Raw genomic sequence first — 18007 nt, 5'->3', positions numbered from 1 at the left:
GTACGTTTCAAGCCATTTGTCACAATCAGACAGTCTCAAATGAAGTGACAGATGCAATGCTTGCAAGGGATAATGCTTTCACCTCTGCGGTGCCATGGCTGATGGAACCCGCAAAACAACCGAGCAAGGTTGAAGAGCATTCTTACCTTTAACTTGTTTCTGATACCAGAGTGCTTCCTCCCTTACAACTAGTTATAAGGGAGCTGGGTGACTGCATTGATTTAGTCTGCAGACACGCCAATTCTTCAAAGGAAGCAGTGTTCTTTTGTATCCACTGTTATATTATGAACAATTGATGCACTTTCCTGCCAGGAGTAGAAATTATGCTCTAATGGCAAGCTGTATCTTTATGAACTGCTGCGTAGCTGGATTTTGCATTCCCTCGTTGAGTGAGCTACAGGCTGAGCTCTCTGGGCAGGTTTTTCATGTGGCAGCACCCTACTCAAATAGGGCGAGAAGGAGCTCCTCTTGCAAAATTATGTGGCTTGTTCCCCTCTCTCAGATGGACTTGTGCCAAGTGCCGGCTCAAGCCTGTTGTTGGAAATATCATATGGTGTTCAAATCATCAATTTCTCACTCCAAATTGTTACAACCGAGGCAGGAGATGTGCACTGTTTGGTCTAGTTCCACTTCTGCGAGGGTCACAACAAATATTAACATTTTTTCCCACTTACTGATACGGTCAACCATAGACTCTATTTTATCCCAGAATAAAACACACCAACCAGGTTTCATTAATAAACAACAAAATTATCAGTTTATTATGAAACCAGTCTTAACCAGTAATGAAGTAAAGCTAATAAACACAGATTGAAGTATAACAGTTCCCTTTTTACCGGCGGCACAGTGGCTAGCACCGCAGCCTCACAGCTCCAGTGACCTGGGTTCGGTTCTGGGTACTGCCTGTGCAGAGCTTGCAAGTTCTCCCTGTGACCGCGTGGTTTTCCTCTGGGTGCTCCGGTTTCCTCCCACATGCCAAAGACTTGCGGGTTGATAGGTAAGTTGGTCATTGTAAAAAAAAATTGGACCTAGTGTAGGTAGGTGGTAGGAGAATTGAGGGAAGGTGGGGATGTGAGAGGGAAAAATGGGATTAATATAGGAGTAGTATAAATGGGTGGTTGATGGTCGGCACGGACTCGGTAGGCCGAAGGGCCTGTTTCGGTTCTGTATCTCTCTATGACTATCTTAGCCCCTCAAACACACACATACATCGGTTAACTGGAAAAATAAAGGGATTTTTGTTTTTAAAGCTCTGTTACAAAAAAAAAGGACATTAAAAAGCACTTAGGCTGAGCACTTGCTGATTCTTGAAGAAAAGAGAGAAGATATGGAAAGATGTCCTTTGTTTTGGTTTGGTGGTCCACTTGCATATAGACGGTTGTCACTGGGATCTTCCTAGAACAGTTCTTTACAGGTGGTGTTGAAGATCAGTTTGGGAAGGCTTTCCAAGAAATGCAGCTACAGAAGCTTCAGATAGGCCTTACAGCAGAAATGCAGTAAAAGGGGTTTCAGTTCCCACATATTTGATATGCAGAGTTTCTTCAAATGCAGGAGAACAGAGGAGACTGACGCAATGAACACGCTAGATTTCTTTCCAAGAGAGCGAGAGATGAGCTCGGTTTTTCTTAGCAGGCAAAAATCAACTGTCTTTTGTAACAATTTAAAGTCAAACCAAAAATTTTCCAGAAGTCAAGCCTCTATAAATCTTGACCTGTCACTTCTCTGTAAACATCTTCTCCAAGTCAAAACAACAAGCTCGCTGCTGGTATTTTATCTGAAAACAGGTGCCTTCCAGTAAGGGCTTATTTACAAGCTAAGTCCAGGAAGCCTGGTGAACTCTTTTTTTCAAAAAACAAGTTCAGCATCTCTTCAAGCTTCCAGATGAATCAATGTCTATAATTCAACTATAAGTCCTTAAGACATATTTTACAAAAGAAAAGAAGCATTCCCGTAACAGCATGTTTTGTTAATGGCATACACTCGACATTATTGTATTTGGGAACCAGTCACTTTGCACTTATAAGGTATCTACAATAGTAAAGGTGGAACATCAAGAGATTGGGAGCCAAGGTCTAATCTGCAACTAACAGTGCTAAAGCATAGAGTCTTATAACAAATAAGATGTGTGCTTTGTCAGTAGTAGGATGTTGCCAGGCATTTTAGTTTCCTGAACTTTGTTACTTTTAACTGTTTCATTTTAAACACCAATTAATTTTACTTCAAATTGTAAGTGTACAGTGATGTACTGTCCTGTACTTGTCGATTTGATTTAACAGTTCACAAACTTATTTCAGCCAGGTGATAAGTTTAATTGTAATTAACACTATGTCTGATACTGGCCTTGTGGTTCATGTGCAAGTGATTGAAACTAGGTCCTGGTTCTGCAGGGCACTAATGTATGTAGTCAAAAAGGATGGAAGGACTGCATCAAGCTTAACACTTGAACTTTTGGCTGGATGCCTACAATTGTTGCAGCCATATCCACCTTTGTTGATGAGACTTCACATGAGTTGTATGTTAAAATACAAATACCTGTCTGGATTATTTTCCCTCCTAACCACAGGCCAACAACTGCTGACAACCTGAAAAGAATTGATGGCGTATCTGAAGCTAAATCTGCTGTGTTGGCTCCCCTTCTGAATACTATCAAGGAGTTCTGTCAAGTCAATGAAATGGAGGTATGTTGCAAAAAGACATGTCTTTTTTTTTGCTCCCTCACTACTTAAAGGTTAGGAGGCATAGACACAGACTTCTACAAAACAATTTGGTGAGGGGGGTAACATTGGACATGTGCAGTTAGATCTAGTGCCACTGATTGGCAGGAGAAAAAAACTGTTGCATAACTTTGCTTTCTTGTTTCTGTCTCCACCTCCATCTCTATCCACTTTGAATCACTGCAGCTACCTTTGATGTATAAGCTCTGTGCTGTCAGGTCTTAAACTCCCAATACAATAATAGGATTAAGCATTTGACTGCTCTTAGACAGTAGGCAATCAGATAGTAGCACTTCCCCTTAAATGTGTTTGGATCCTTTTGCCTGCCCTTTCACGTGGCTTGGAGCAGGTATATTGATTCACTTTATGGCACAGAGTCGGAAATAAGCAATCGAAAACACACAACTCTAAATAAAGAAATCTCACTTAACCACCAGATTATATAGCCAGCAAGTGTCATGAAACGTCAATTAGAAAATTAGCAGTAACAGCACATATACATTAAAATAAGATTTCAAGGAGGCTGATATGATGCCCCAATATCTCAGGTAATTCTGACGAGAGAATCATTTGGGAAGCAGTGACTGGGACATAATTAGGTTAAGTGAAAGAACAGAAAGGAAAAAAAAAGTAGTCAAGGACAAGGGACCTTCCTTGGTTATAAATAGGAGAAATTGACCAGTAGAACAATCAATCAGCAATGGAAAATATTTAACCTGGATATGGAAAGAAATATGTTTCAGCAAGGACAAAGTGGAGTGCATCAAATACTGAGATTCTAGAGATGGAACTGAAAAGGAACCATTTAGCGCCTACACCTCAGTGCATTACTGAGGGAGTGCTGCACAGAAACGTAGGAGCAGGTGTAGGCCATTCAGCCCATCGAGCCTGCCCAGCCATTCATTTAGGTCATTGATGATCATCTACCTCCAAAGCCACTTTCCCACGCTATTCCCATATCCCTTGATGTCATTTGTATCCAGATATTTATCGATTTCTGTCTTGCACTGTCTGAGGTGTCATCCTTTGGATGAAGCCATTAAACTGAGGCCCCAACTGCCCCCTCAGGTGGACATAAAGGATTACATGATACTATTTGAAGAAGAGCAGGTGAGTTTTGCTGTATTTCATCTATGTTTAGTGTTTTCAGGTTTTGTTACAGTTCTGCAGCGGATTGCAACTAATCACAGTTACTTGCAGAGTTGGGTATATAGACCAATATAGGCTAGTGACTATTTGAAGCTGCCTTTTCAGTTTTTAATAAAATACTCTTTTCACTATAGAATAGCTTTCTGGCCTTTGCAGTAAGATTGAGAAGTTAATATTTGTCAGATTGAGGTAGTAAAGAGCTGCCTCGTTAACTAAAACGGGATCATCTAACATTAATAACTAGCCATAAATAAGTCCTCCTGCATATCGAATTTAATTTCATCAGACTTATTTCAGAATTCATTTACTAACAGATTTTGGAAAATTTGATTCACTATTTTCATTTAAAGTATGTTTGTGTCAGATTCATAGCTGTATCAAACATGTACTATACTTTTTCACCAGATGGACAAGTTTTCTGTTTCAACTCACGATGTAAAGCAACAACCGACAGTTCGACTGAGCTCTTCCTTTGGCCCCGTGTTGGATGTCGAATGTTCAACATTGGTAAGAAATTATTCTAAAAATTCAAGTCAGTTTACCCATCTCTTTTCATTGTTACATATCTATCATACAAAGGGACCAGTTTGTATTCTCTCCAGTATTTGATCACATAGCAAGTGTAACATAATAACAATGGTTGCTGCTGCTCTTAAATTCTGAGGTGTTCTGTGCATAACATTTGCATATTTGTGTTTTTTTTAACCTTTCTGATCTTTGACCTTCCTTTCACTACATTACTTCTGCAGCTCTTGATCTGTTTAACCATTCCCTCTCCGCATCCATTGAAGCCCTTGTCCACGGCAAAATCTTAACTCTCCCATCCTGCTTGCTCCACCTCACCCCCGTTGTGGCTCCCATCTTTGCGCTCTCACGACAAGCAGCACAGATTTGAGCACCATTTGCTATCGGGCCTTACTTTTGTCTGCCAAAACCCTTGGTTTAATATTTGGAGCAAAGATGTATCAGCTTCTTTTCTTCACTAGTAACAAATCCCACTCCCTTTCCCCTTCTGCCACCTCCAAAAAAAAAAAGTATGAGAAGCTCATGGAATTATTTGTTGCTAAGATTAAGACCATCTGTTTAGATACTCTACTGCTGCCCCCATTTTCCCCTCCTTGCTCACCAAACCAAACCTTCCCCATGCCTTCCACCTACCCTAACCCCAAATCTAAATCTTTCTTGTTTCTTGTGCCTTTCCCATCACACCCACTCCAAACACATCTTGTCTGCGACCAACCTCCTGCTTTCTTGACCCCATTCCCAGGAAATTGCATACCAACCAATTTCTCCTCTTGCTTCTACTCTGTGCTGGCTGACATTGTAAATGGTTCCTCTTCTCATACTCCCATTATTGCAGCTCCTCAAAAAACCCACTCTTGTCCATTCTGTCCTTGCAAACTACCGCGGCATCGCCAATCTCTCAGTTCTTTCCACAGTCTTCGAATACGCTCCTACCTCCCAAATCTGTATCCATATTTTCCGCAACTCCGTGTCCAATCAGGTTCCCAGCCCAGCTAGAGCACAGAATTTATCCTAACCAGAGTTACAGATGATATTCTCCTGTGAGCGTGTACCCCTCCTCAACCTCTCTGCAGTGTTTGACATGGTTGACTCCAACGTGTCTCCTCAGTTGTCCAACTTAATGGGGTTGCCCTTGCTTGGTTTTGCTTCTAACCCTGACTGTAGCCAGACCATCTCCAGCAATAACTTTTCTTTGTGCATCTGCACCATTGACACTGGAGTCCCTCAAGAATGTACCCTTGACTCCCATTTCTTTCTCAGCTACACACTGCCCTGTGGTGAGATTATCCAGAGAATCAGGGTCTTCTGCCCTGCCACCAATTACATTTCCTTTCCCAGCCATTGTCACAAGCAGAAACAGCAGGTTCCTATTTGACCTCAGTCATGCATCCTATCAATCTACATTGTCTTCCGGTTCCCAATTTAAAGTTCTCCTCATTGTATTTAAAGCCTTTTATGGTCTTGTCTTTCCCAGTCTCTGTAGCCTCCTCCAGCCCTAGAAACAACACCCCATCCTGCCCCCTTTGGCAACCTCTCCATTCCTCTAACTCAGGCTTCTTGTGCATCCACCCAGTCTTTGGTCTACCACTGGCGACCATGCTTTTAGTTGCCATGGCCTCCTGCTCTTGAACTCCCTCCCAAAACTCCTCTACGTCTGCACCTCCTTTAAGATGCTCCTTAAACCTCACCTCTTTGACAAACATTTAGTCACCCTTCTTAATATCTCCTGATTTGACTGTGTCTATTTTATTCTTGACTAAACCTCTGTGAAGCACCTTGGGGTGTTTCTCTATGTTGAAGAACAGCTAGATTGAAAGAGGGCTAATTTCAGTGTGATGAGAAGGGATCTAGCCACGGTAAAATGGAACCAAAGAATAACAGGAAAAACTAAAAGAATAGTGGGTTATCTTTAAGAAAGAGATGCTTTAGGTACAGACTAGGTACATTCCAAAAAGGGTAAAAGGTAGAGAAAACAAAAACAGGGCTCCCTTGATAATGAGGGAGATAGAAATTATGATGAAACAAAAAAAGGTGTATGATGCATGTCAGGTGAATTCTTCAGGTGAGAAGCAGACCAAATACAATAAGTTGAGAGAGAAGGTGATGAAGTGGTAAATAAGACTGGCAAAGAGAGAATATGAGAATAGAATGACAGCCAACGAAAGGGAACACTAAAATCTTCTACCGGTGTGTAAATAGTAACTGGGTAGTAAGAGGGCCTATTAGGGACAAAGAGGATAATATATGCTTAGAGGCGCAGGGCAAGGCTTGAATACATAAGAGTATCGGTGTTTACTAAGGAAGAGGAATCTGACAAAATATCAGTGGAAGTGGAGAGAATAGAGGCAATGGAAAGGGTAAAAATTGAGAGGGAGGAGGTACTGGAAAGGCTGGCTATGCTTAGGGTCGATATGTCACATGGTCCAGATGGCTTGCATCCCAGGTTGCTAAAGGAAGTGGGGGTGAAGATAGTGGAAGGGCTTGCTGTAATCTTACAATCTTCCCTAGATATGGGGGAGGTGCCAAAGGATTGGAGAGTGGCAAATGTGACATGCTTATTCAAGAAAGGGTGTCAGGACAGTCCTGGCAACGACAAGCCAGTTGGTTTAACATCAGTGGTAGGTAAGGTTTTAGAAACAATAATCGGGGGAAAAAATCCACAGGCACTTGAAGAGGTTTGAACTAATTAAGGATAGCCAGTACAGATTTGCAAAAGGAAGATCATGCTTTAGTAATCTATTGAATTTTTTAATGAAGACACAGAAGGTTGACGAAGGGAATGCGATGAATATTGTCTCTTTAGATTTTAAGAAAGCGTTTGACAAAGTAGCACATTAAAGGCTGGTTAACAACACTGAGGCTCATGGAATAGGAGAGTCAATGTCTGCTTGGATAAAAAATTGGCTTAAGGGCAGAAAACAGCGAGTCGTGATAAATGGTTATTTTTCAGACTGGAGGGTGGTAGACAGTGGTGTTCCCCAAGGGTCCATGCTAGGACCACTGTTTTTTTTTGATATATATAAATGGATACTGGAATTGGAATGTTTCAAAATTTGCAGTTGATGCCAAACTCAGAGTGGTAAACAGTGCAGATGATACAAATTGCAGCAACAGAACATAGACTAGCAAAATTGGCAGACAAGTGGCAAATGGAATGAAATACAGAGAAGTGTGAGGTGATGCATTTTTGCTGAAGGGATGGAGAAAGGTCATATAAACTTAATGGCACAGTTCTAAAGAACATGCAGGAACAGAGCGACCTGGGGGTGCCTGTGCATCAATCTTAGAAGATGGCAGGACATATTGCAAGAGTGGTTAGCAAAGCATGCGGGATCTCGGACTTCATAAAATGATGTGTTGAATAGGGGAGTTATGCTGAACCTTTATAAAGCTTTGGTTAGGCCCCAACTAGAGGATTGCATCCAGTTCTGGTCACCGCCCATTAGGAAGGATGTGTGGGTCATTGAGAGGGTGCAGAGGAGATGTTCCAGGGTTGGGGGATTTTAGTTACAAGGTTAAGTTTGGAAAAGATGGGGTTGTTCTCCCTGGAGCAAAGGAGATTGAGGGGAGATTTGATAGAGGTGTACAAGATTATGACAGGCTTAGATAAGTTAGACAAGGAAAATCTGTTCCCATGAATTGAGTACAAGGATTTGGGGACACAGATTTAAGGTTTTGGGCAAGGGGTGCAGGGGCGATGTGAGGAAGAACCTTTTTACGCAGCGAGTGGAACTGATCTGGAACTCTCTGCCTACGGGGATGGCGGAAGCGGAGACAGACAATGGTTTCTAAAGGAAATTAGATGGGCACTTGAAGGAAATAAACTTGCAGGGCTATGCAGGAAATGGGACTGACTGGATTGCTGTGGAGCACCGGCATGGACTCTGCCGTATATGACTCTATGAAGACACTATGTAAATGTAAGTTGTTGCTGTTAAATTGGCAATTGAAATCTTACTTCCAAGAAAGAAAAACTGGTTGTCTAAATTTGTTTTCTTCATTTTAAGAGCTTGTATCCTGCTAAGATATAAGCCGACAATCTTTTTGCTGGTACTATTGCCTTTCATCACCTGTATTAGTAGGGTGGTGTGCATACCAGTTTCCAAGCCTCTACCCGTGCAGTGTTGACTTGCTGCAAGTAGAGATATAGAACCGCCTCATTCTGTGCCATAAGTATTTATGTTTATGTTTTATGTTTATATATAAATACATGCATTGATACTCCATCATGCCACTAAATCTGAGTGTATTTAGAAGTAGGCTAACATATAATGCTACTAGTACTGAATAATGAAAGGTTCACTATATACTAGAAGTGAAAGGACTGCAAGAAGCACTTGCTAGCAAGAAATTTCTAAATAAAAACCTTCCAGCAGCACCATTTGTATTGTTAACTAGATAAAACATCTTATACAATCTAATAATCTTGTTACATATGCCGATACACGAGATCTAAAATGTGTATTTAAGTACAGTTTTGTGTGTATTTATCTATATACATGCACAAGTGAGAAATCACTGATATCCCATGGACTTAATTCTGGAAATAATTCTGGTGGTTTTTGTATGCTATATTTTGGTGATTTTCTATGCTGTTCTTTTAGTTTCACACAAGAATCGGAGATTCAAGTAACATGACTATTCCTGTAGTTGGTCAGCATTTGCCTAATACACTGAAATCCAGTTACGCCATTGATAATCAAGTTGGACTTAGTCATCCAGATCAGGAACTGAACATCAACACCATTCAGAATCCTCTGGTTAACTCAGGTGAAAAGAATTTAGTCTTGTTCAATTATTCCGACATTCCGAAGAAATGTTATATTTCTTTACCCAGTCTACAAAATTAACTCAATAAATAGGTAAGATCCAGCTTGAAATTTAGAAATAAAACCATGTAGATCTTAGTAATTGAAAGTGTTTTTCAGTCAATAAATGTATTGTGTGGTTTGGCACTGAAACCAGAGAAGTACCAGCTTCATTCCTTGGTCCTTGCCAATTTAGCTCATCTCATTTTGTCTGGTATGGGAGACGCAGTTGTTGGCCTTGAATCCGTAGGCTAAGGAAGAGAAAATATTTGTCAATTCTGAGTTCCCATCACTATCTAGTTATGTCTGTTGCAGTTGTGTATATATAACACGATCAGTCTATTTTCCACATACACATTGTCCAGGCACACACAGGAAGGATGAATTACTGGAGAGTAACTGCCACAGATAGAAGGAAGGGAAGAGTAAGGACACAAAATAGACAGAAAAAGTATCCACACAGTGCCACAGATTGGTAGATACAAATTTCCATCTGTGACTTCGAACAGGTTGTTGTGAAGGGAGGCCTGGAAGTTTGTCACAGGAAAATAGCAAATTGGTGGACACAAACTGTTACCTCATGGCCCAGCATATCCCGTAGTCTATTGTACCATCCAGCTGGGAGACCAACCCTGGTTCAACACAGGAGGGCATGCCAGAAGCAGCACCAGGCATACCTCAAAATGAAGTGTCAACCTGGTGAAGCTACAACCCAGGAATACTTGCATGCCAAACTGCATAAGCAGCATGCAATAAACAGAGCTAAGCGAGCCCCTAACCAACGGATCAGATTTAAGCTCTGCAGTCCTGCCACATTCAGCTGTCAATGGTGGTGGACAGTTAAACAACTAACTCCACAAATATCTCCATCCTCAATGATGGGGGAGCTCAGCACATAAGGCTTAAGCTGCTGGTCAAAGAAGCAATTGCCAAATGTCGAGAAGCAAACTCCCCATCTGTCATCTCAGAATCAGAAGCAAAGGACCAGGCAGAATGCACATTTGCAATGCGCACACATATCATTGAAGCGAGTAATTGCCCTGAACAAAACAAATGTTCTTTCTGAACCAATGCAAATCCAGAAAGCATGATGCAGCATAACTAGGCTACAGTACAAGCATGATAATTATCACTTAAAAATAAGTCTGTGCAGGTGTCTTTTGTTTTTTCCCTTTCTGTTCGGGATGTCTTCTCAGGTTTTGGGTACATAACTAGCTGGCTTTTTCTTTGTTCTTTCTCTATCAACTTTTTGTGACTCTATTTGTTGTGTCCTGCTTGGGTATGTATCTGTGCCTTGTTTTTCCTGTGTGCATTTTTTTATCAGTTCATTCTTGGGATGTGGGCATCTCCAACAAGACTGGCATTTGTTGCACATCTCTAGTTGCCCTGAGTTTGTTATAATTGAATGGTTTGCTAGGACTCTTCAAAGGTCAGTTAGCGTGGGACTGGAGTCACATGCAGACCAGACCAAGTTGGGAAGGTCCATTTCCATCGCGAAATGACATTAGCGAACAAATGGATTTCTACAACAAACTGACACTTTTACTGATGCAAGCTTTTTATCTCCTTTTTTATATAAATTTAATTGATTTTCAATCTGCTATGGTGACATTTGAACTCGCGTTCTCTAGATTATTAGTCCAGGCCTCTCGATTATTAGTACAGTAACAATCACTACATTATCATATTTGTTTGTGCTCTTCTGTCTCTCACTTTGTCCGTATATGCCTCTCTGGCTTTAAAAGGCTATTATTATTGTTGCAATTATAAAACAGTATTAGAAAAAACCAGGGTCATTGGCACAAACTTCTAAATATTAACACACATGGGCAACATGATTTTGTTGCTCATGAGTTGTCCAATCAGACCTGCTTGTGGAACCATACTACACCATACAGTTGACCATTGAATGGTACATAACCTTTTTAAAGCACCCTTTCCTAACACATTAACCTAATTCCCCATATCTGAATGTATTTTTAGATTTAAAAACCAAACTTTAAAATCTCATGCAGAATGGAACGGCACAAGTTATTGGTGCTTCAATAGGGGAGATGGTGGCATAGTGGTAATGTCACTGGACTAGTAATCCAGAGGCATAGGCTAATGCCCTGGGGACACTTGTTCAAATCCCACCATGGCAGCTGGTGGAGTTTAAATTTAATGAATAAATTCAATTAATTAATTAAAAATCTGGAATTGAAAGCTAGAATCAGTAAGGGTTCTGTGAAACTATCATGGATTGTTGTAAAAACTCATCTGGCTCACTAATGTCTTTTAGGGAAGGAAATCTGCTGTCCTTGCCTGGTCTGGCCTACATTTGACTCCAGACCCACAGCAATGTGATTGACTATTAACTGACCTTTGAAATTGCCTAACAAACCATTCAGTTATCAAGGGCAATTAGGAATGGGCAACAAATGCTGGTAGGGCTAATCCTATACACCTCCAAGTGGCAACAAGTATATTGTCTTGGTCTTGAAAGAAAGCAGCTTTTCACAGTCTGGACTAGAAAAGAAATCTAGAGAAAGGGTCTGAAAACAAAACAGGCCAAAATACATTTTGTCAATGTTTTTGTATCATTGTAAACTGAGTCCTACACTCTTCTTGTGTCTGTAGACTTCAACCGTTTGGAATCAGTTAAGACACAGCATGATGGTGAGCACGTAGGACAAGCACAAAGTTCTTACTTTGAAACAAAATCTCCCCCATCCAGAGCTACTTGCATCAAAGAGGAAGAACTAATGTGGATTGAAACAGCAGTGAGTATTTTGTTTAAGACCCTAATTTTTCTTTTTCATAAAAATGAATAGAATGCCTCAGCTGTCATATTGATGTGATCATGTGTCTGTATTTTTGACAAGAAATTAAAATTAACTAACAAAGAAAATATAAGGTAATCTGAAGACTCTACTCAACTTGGCATTGATTGCAAGTTGTGATCTGATTTTTCAGTGTGACATTGTGATATAATGTATGAACACAAATTAAATTAAACATATAAAGGTTGGATAATCATTGCACACACCAGGCCACTTCTATAATTGCCAGGGGAGGGGGGCAGTGATTGACACCTGAATAGCCAGAGAAACACATCCAATCTCAGCAACAATGTTAAGACAGAATAACTAGTATGAATTAATAATTTCTAACTGAATGAAATGCAGTTGTTCTTCTTTTATGTTTGTTCATGATGTGATTCTATTTTAGGCTTTCCGGTTTAAGATTCTAGTGTTCAATTATATTCGTTTGGTATATTGCCTGTTTGTCAGATGTTGTGCCAGTAGATGGCAGTAGAATTCCAGAGATTGTTTGTTCTGTCATTCTTATGCTCCTGCCTTGTACATGAAATTTGCTATGCACCATGGCTTCCTAAAATTACTTGTAGTTTTGGATTTTAATAAGTGAACGAATATACTGAAAATATGTTTTCCGTAATTGGGGGGAGAAACAAACATTTGCTATAATTTGTATGCATTCTAAAACTTGTTGATAATTTTTGGTCAGTCTCTCGTATTAGATTAGTACTCTTCAGGTTTATTCTTATGTTCATCAAGGTGAGCAATATCACAGTAGGAAACCAAAATAGTTTATTTTTCCAGTTGGGGCCCCTCGAAACAGTTGCAGGCCATATATAGTATATCTGCAGGCTGACAATTCCTCTACTTGTTGCCCAACAACATGTCTGAGCTTCAGTCTCCAAAGAACACACCCTGACTTGCACCAGTGTTCATTTTTCCACTTTACACTCCTGCCATCTTTATTGTCTGGTTTCCAATTTAATCTGGTTCTGTGTCTGTGCCCAAATCATCAGGCACCAAGTGGATTGAGTGCACTCATTCTGTCATCTTGGTGTTCAATAATCAGTAGAGGAAAAATACTTATCATTCTGTTGAACTGGGCTAAATTCACTCAAGGATCCAGAAGGGAATGTATAGTGTCCTCTAGCAACTTATTTCTGTGTGTTAATGATTAAAAGGTTTTTGAGAATTACTGTATAAAGTTTATCTCAAAATAACAAAACTATATTAATACAAATGCAAATTAGTGCTTAGAATTCTCTGAGTTACTACACTCTGGATTAGTGTCTTTTTAGGTCTAACTATTTATATCTCAGGGTAACTCAAACCACTTACTTGTTTTTAACGAATAAGATCTTCTGACGAAGTATGTAGTTTATATCTTAGGTTTTCATTGTTCAGTGTATATCAGCAAGTTCCCTGAAGTTTCAGATCCAGTAAATAAATGTTCCGATTAATTTTATGACTTACAATGTAGAAAAAACGCTCTCCATCGACACCACCAAAAGTAGATCAACTTGGCATTTATTGCATTGATGTTTGTGAGCTCTTGCTGTGTGCAAATTCGTTGCCACGTTTGCCTACATAACAAAGAACTAGACTTTAAAAGTAATTCATTGGCTATGATTCACCTTGGGACGTCCTGAAGGCATGAAAGGTGCTATATGAATACAAACTCTTCTTAAATGCCTTGTTAACAAAATTTGCTCTTTCATATAAAGCATCTCTTCATGATTCATGAATTTACTCCAACTACAAATGAGCATGTTTCTCTCTTCAGGGAAAGCACACAGACACCTGTCAAAAAGTTCAGTCCAGTGTATCCGCTCTAAGTTTAGCATCATGGAAACAGCCTGATGCTGGCACAGAAGATTTATTTGATGATTCACACACACAGGTGAGTCATTCCACTGATGACCGCTTATGATATTTTTGGGGAAAAATGAGCTTCTGATAATTGATTCAGCCGCATGTACAATTCGTTAATGTTTGTATAATCTTTTGAAGTATAACTGCATGCTTACATGTTTCTTAGATGTTACATGCAGTAATTATGCAAGAATCTGTGCAACAAAAATGGAAAATTTCTGTAACTGAGACTTTATTTAATATGGTTAAAGAAAGATTTTTAGGAGGTGGAAACTGCAGGGGCTTAGTTTTTTGCTAATTTATCATAGCCAAGTGTAACATCCATAAGCTGTGTACTTATTCTTTTAATCCATTTAAACAGTATAATTTATGCTGGAGTGATTCCATATGGACTCCAGACTAAATCTATCAGACTGTTGGATCAATCTGATACCCAGGTCTAGTTCTGCAGCTCCTCTCTTGACCCCTCTGCTGCTTGTTCAACACGCAGTCATGGATGACCCACAATTTCCACCAGTTAAACTATTGTAAGACTGAAGCCATTGTATTTGGCGTCTGCCTCAAACTCTACCTTTGTCACCGATTCCATCTCCCTTCTCAGCAATGGGCTCAGGCTGAATTTGACTTTTCAGAACTTTGGCGTCCTATTCAACCTGATGAGTTTTCGACCTGATGTCCTGATTGTCACAAAGACTACTTATTTCCACCTCTGTAACATCACCCATCTCTGCCCCCTGCCTCGGCTCATCTGCTGACACTCTCGTAGATGCTATTATCATCGCCAGGCTATATTAATTCTCTCTAGACCGTTCTCCCATCCTCTACCCTCTGTAAACTTGTGCTCATTCAACACTACTGTCTGTACCCTAACCCACATCTGGTCCTGCCCACCCGTCTTCTTGTTCTTAGGCACTCCCTTGGGAACGAGGACGGCTTTCTTCCACTCCAGGGTCGTGGGCCCTTAGGTGACTGAATAGTCCAATTCTGCATCCGCACACTCTGAAGTGGGGCAGGTGGTGTTTCATGACGTGAGTGAATGGGATGCTTGAATTTCCAAACACTCCTCCCACTGCTTGTACTTGTTCGTTGCCTGGGCGTGTTGATGTTGTACGAACTGGCTGGCACCTTCGCGGATGCTTCTCTATTTAGAGTGGTGTTGGGCAAGAGATCCCCACAAATCAGTGGAGAGGTCACATTTTTTCAGGGAGAGTGAAGACAATCCTTGTAGTGTTTCATCTGCCCTCCTGGTAGCCTCTTGCCATGTCAGAGCTTGGAGTAGTAAGCTTGTTTTGGGAGTCTTGTGTCAGGCATATGGACAATGTGGCCCGACCAATGCAACTGAATGTAACTTGGAACGCCTGTCCTGCCACTGAATTTGTATGGGAAGGCAGTGGCGTAGTGGTATTATCACTGGACTAGTAACCCGGAGACCCAGGGTATTGATCTGGAGACAGGGGTTCGAATCCCACCACAGCAGAAGGTGGAATTTGAAATTAATTAATAAATCTGGAATTAAAAGCCCATCTAATGGCCATAAAACCATTGTCTATTTTTGTAAAAAAACAATCCGGTTCACTAATGTCCTTTAGGGAAGGAAATCTGCTGTCCTTACCTGGGCTGGCCTACATGTGACTCCAGACCCACAGCAATGTGGTTAACTCTTACATACCCTCTGAAATGGCCTAGCAAGCCACTCAGTTGTATCTAACCTCTACGAAGTCAATAAAAAGGAATGAAACTGGAAGACCATCCGGCATCGACCTAGGCACTGGAAACGACGACTGCAAACCCAACCCTGTCGACCCTGCAAAGTCCTCCTTACTAACATCTGGGGGCTTGTGCCAAAGTTGGGAGAGCTGTCCCACAGACTAGTCAAGCAACAGCCTGACATAGTCATACTCACGGAATCATACCTTACAGACAATGTCCCAGATACTGCCATCACTATCCCTGGGTATGTCCTGTCCCACTGGCAGGACAGACCCACCAGAGGTGGCGGGACGTGGTATACGGTAGGGAGGGAGTTGCCGTGGGAGTTCTCAACATCGACTCTGGACCCCATGAAGTCTCATGGCATCAGGTCAAACATGGGCAAGGTAACCTCCTACTGATTACCACCTACTGCCCTCCCTCAGCTGATGAATCAGTACTCCTCCATGTTGAACACCACTAGGAGGAAGCACTGAGGGTGGCAAGGGCACAAAATGTACTCTGGGTGGGGGACTTCAATATCCATCACCAAGAGTGGCTCGGTAGCACCACTACTGACCGAGCTGGCTGAGTCCTAAAGGACATAGCTGCGAGACTGGGTCTGTGGCAGGTGGTGAGAGAACCAACACGAGGGAAAAACATACTTGACCTTGTTTGCACCAATCTGCCTGCCGCAGATGCTTCTGTCCATGACTCTATTGGTAGGAGTGACCACCGCACAGTCCTTGTGGAGACTAAGTCCCACCTTCACATTGTGTTGTGTGGCACTATCACCGTGCTAAATGGGATAGATTCGAACAGATCTAGCAATGCAAAACTGGGCATCCATGAGGCACTGTGTTCCATCAGCAGCAGCAGAATTGTACTCAACCACAATCTGTAACCTCATGGCCCGGCATATCCCCCACTCTACCATCACCATCAAGCCAGGAGACCAACCCTGGTTCAATGAAGAGTGCAGGAGGGCATGCCAGGAGCAGCACCAGGCATACCTCAAAAATGAGGTGTCAACCTGGTGAAGCTACAACCCAGGACTACTTGCATGCCAAACTGCAGAAGCAGCATGCAATAGACAGAGCTAAGCAATCCCATAACCAACAGATCAGACATAAGCTCTGCAGTCCTGCCACATCCAGCCACGAATGGTGGTGGACAATTAAACAACTAACTGGAGGAGGTGGCTCCACAAATATCCCCATCCTCAATGATGGGGGAGCCCAGCACGTCAGTGCGAAAGATAAGGCCAGAAGCATTTGCAACAATCTTCAGCCAGAAGTGTCGAGTTGATGATCCATCTCGGCCCCCTCCTGAAGTCCTCAGCATTACAGATGCCAGATGTCAGCCAATTCGATTCACTGCACGTGATATCAAGAAACGACTGAAGGCACTGGATACTGAAAGGCTATGGGTCCTGACAATATTCCGGCAATAGTACTGAAGACCTGTTCTCCAGAACTTGCCACACCCCTATCCAAGTTGTTCCAGTACAGCTACAACACTGGCATCTACCCTGCAATGTGGAAAATTGCCCAGGTATGTCCTGTACACACAAAGCAGGACAGGTCCAACCCAGCCAACTACTGCCCCATCAGTCTACTCTCAATCATCAGCAAAGTGGTGGAAGGTGTCATCAACAGTGCCATTAAGCGGCAGTTGCTTAGCAATAACCTGCTCAGTTTGGGTTCCGACAGGGCCACTCAGCACCTGACGTCATTACAGCCTTGGTTCAAACATGGACAAAAAAGCTGAACTCGTGAGGTGAGAGTGACTGCCCTTGACATCAAGGCAGCATTTGACCGAGTATGGCATCAAGGAGCCCTAGCAAAACTGAGGTCAATGGGAATCGGGAAAAACTCTCTGCTGGTTGGAGTCATACCTAGCGCAAAGGAAGATGGCTGTGGTTGTTGGTCAATCATCATTGTACGACATCACTGCAGGAGTTCCTCAGGGTAGTGTCCCATGCCTAACGATCTTCAGCTGCTTCATCAATGACTTTCCTTCAATCATAAAGTCAGAAGTGGCGATGTTCGCTGATGCTTGCACAATGTTCAGCACCATTCGCAACTCCTCAAATACTGAAGCAATCCATGTAGAAATGCAGCAAGACCTGGAGAATATCCAGGCTTGGGCTGGTAAGTGGCAAGTAACATTCGCGCCACACAAGTGCCAGGCAATGACCATCTCCAACAAGAGAGAATCTAACCATCTCCCCTTGACATTCAACGGCATTACCATCGCTGAATCCCCCACTATCAACATCCTAGGGGCTACCATTGACCAGAAACTGAACTGGAGTAGCCATATAAATACTGTGGCTGCAAAAGCTGGTCAGAGACTAGGAATCCTGCGGTGAGTAACTCACCTCCTGACTCCCCAAAGCCTGTCCATCTACAAGGCACAAGTCAGGAGTGTGATGGAATACTCTCCACTT

The 18007-nt window shown here is 41.9% G+C and overlaps 1 protein-coding gene across 9 annotated transcripts in view; it reads left to right on the top strand.

The window, feature by feature from the left end:
- wrn (WRN RecQ like helicase) overlaps positions 1–18007 on the top strand; it is a 149722-nt gene that overhangs the window by 112452 nt on the left and 19263 nt on the right. For all 9 annotated transcript variants that reach the window (XM_068045204.1, XM_068045221.1, XM_068045239.1 and 6 more), the window contains 5 exons: positions 2564–2678; positions 4269–4370; positions 8993–9158; positions 11816–11958; positions 13778–13894. In XM_068045204.1, the coding sequence (XP_067901305.1) occupies positions 2564–2678; positions 4269–4370; positions 8993–9158; positions 11816–11958; positions 13778–13894 (643 nt within the window). The remainder of the gene's footprint in view (positions 1–2563; positions 2679–4268; positions 4371–8992; positions 9159–11815; positions 11959–13777; positions 13895–18007) is intronic.

Source organism: Heterodontus francisci, chromosome 1, assembly GCF_036365525.1.
Source record: "Heterodontus francisci isolate sHetFra1 chromosome 1, sHetFra1.hap1, whole genome shotgun sequence".
NCBI lineage: Eukaryota > Metazoa > Chordata > Chondrichthyes > Heterodontiformes > Heterodontidae > Heterodontus > Heterodontus francisci.
Note: the sequence above shows the minus strand (reverse complement) of the source record. Positions and strands in the feature narration are given on the sequence as shown.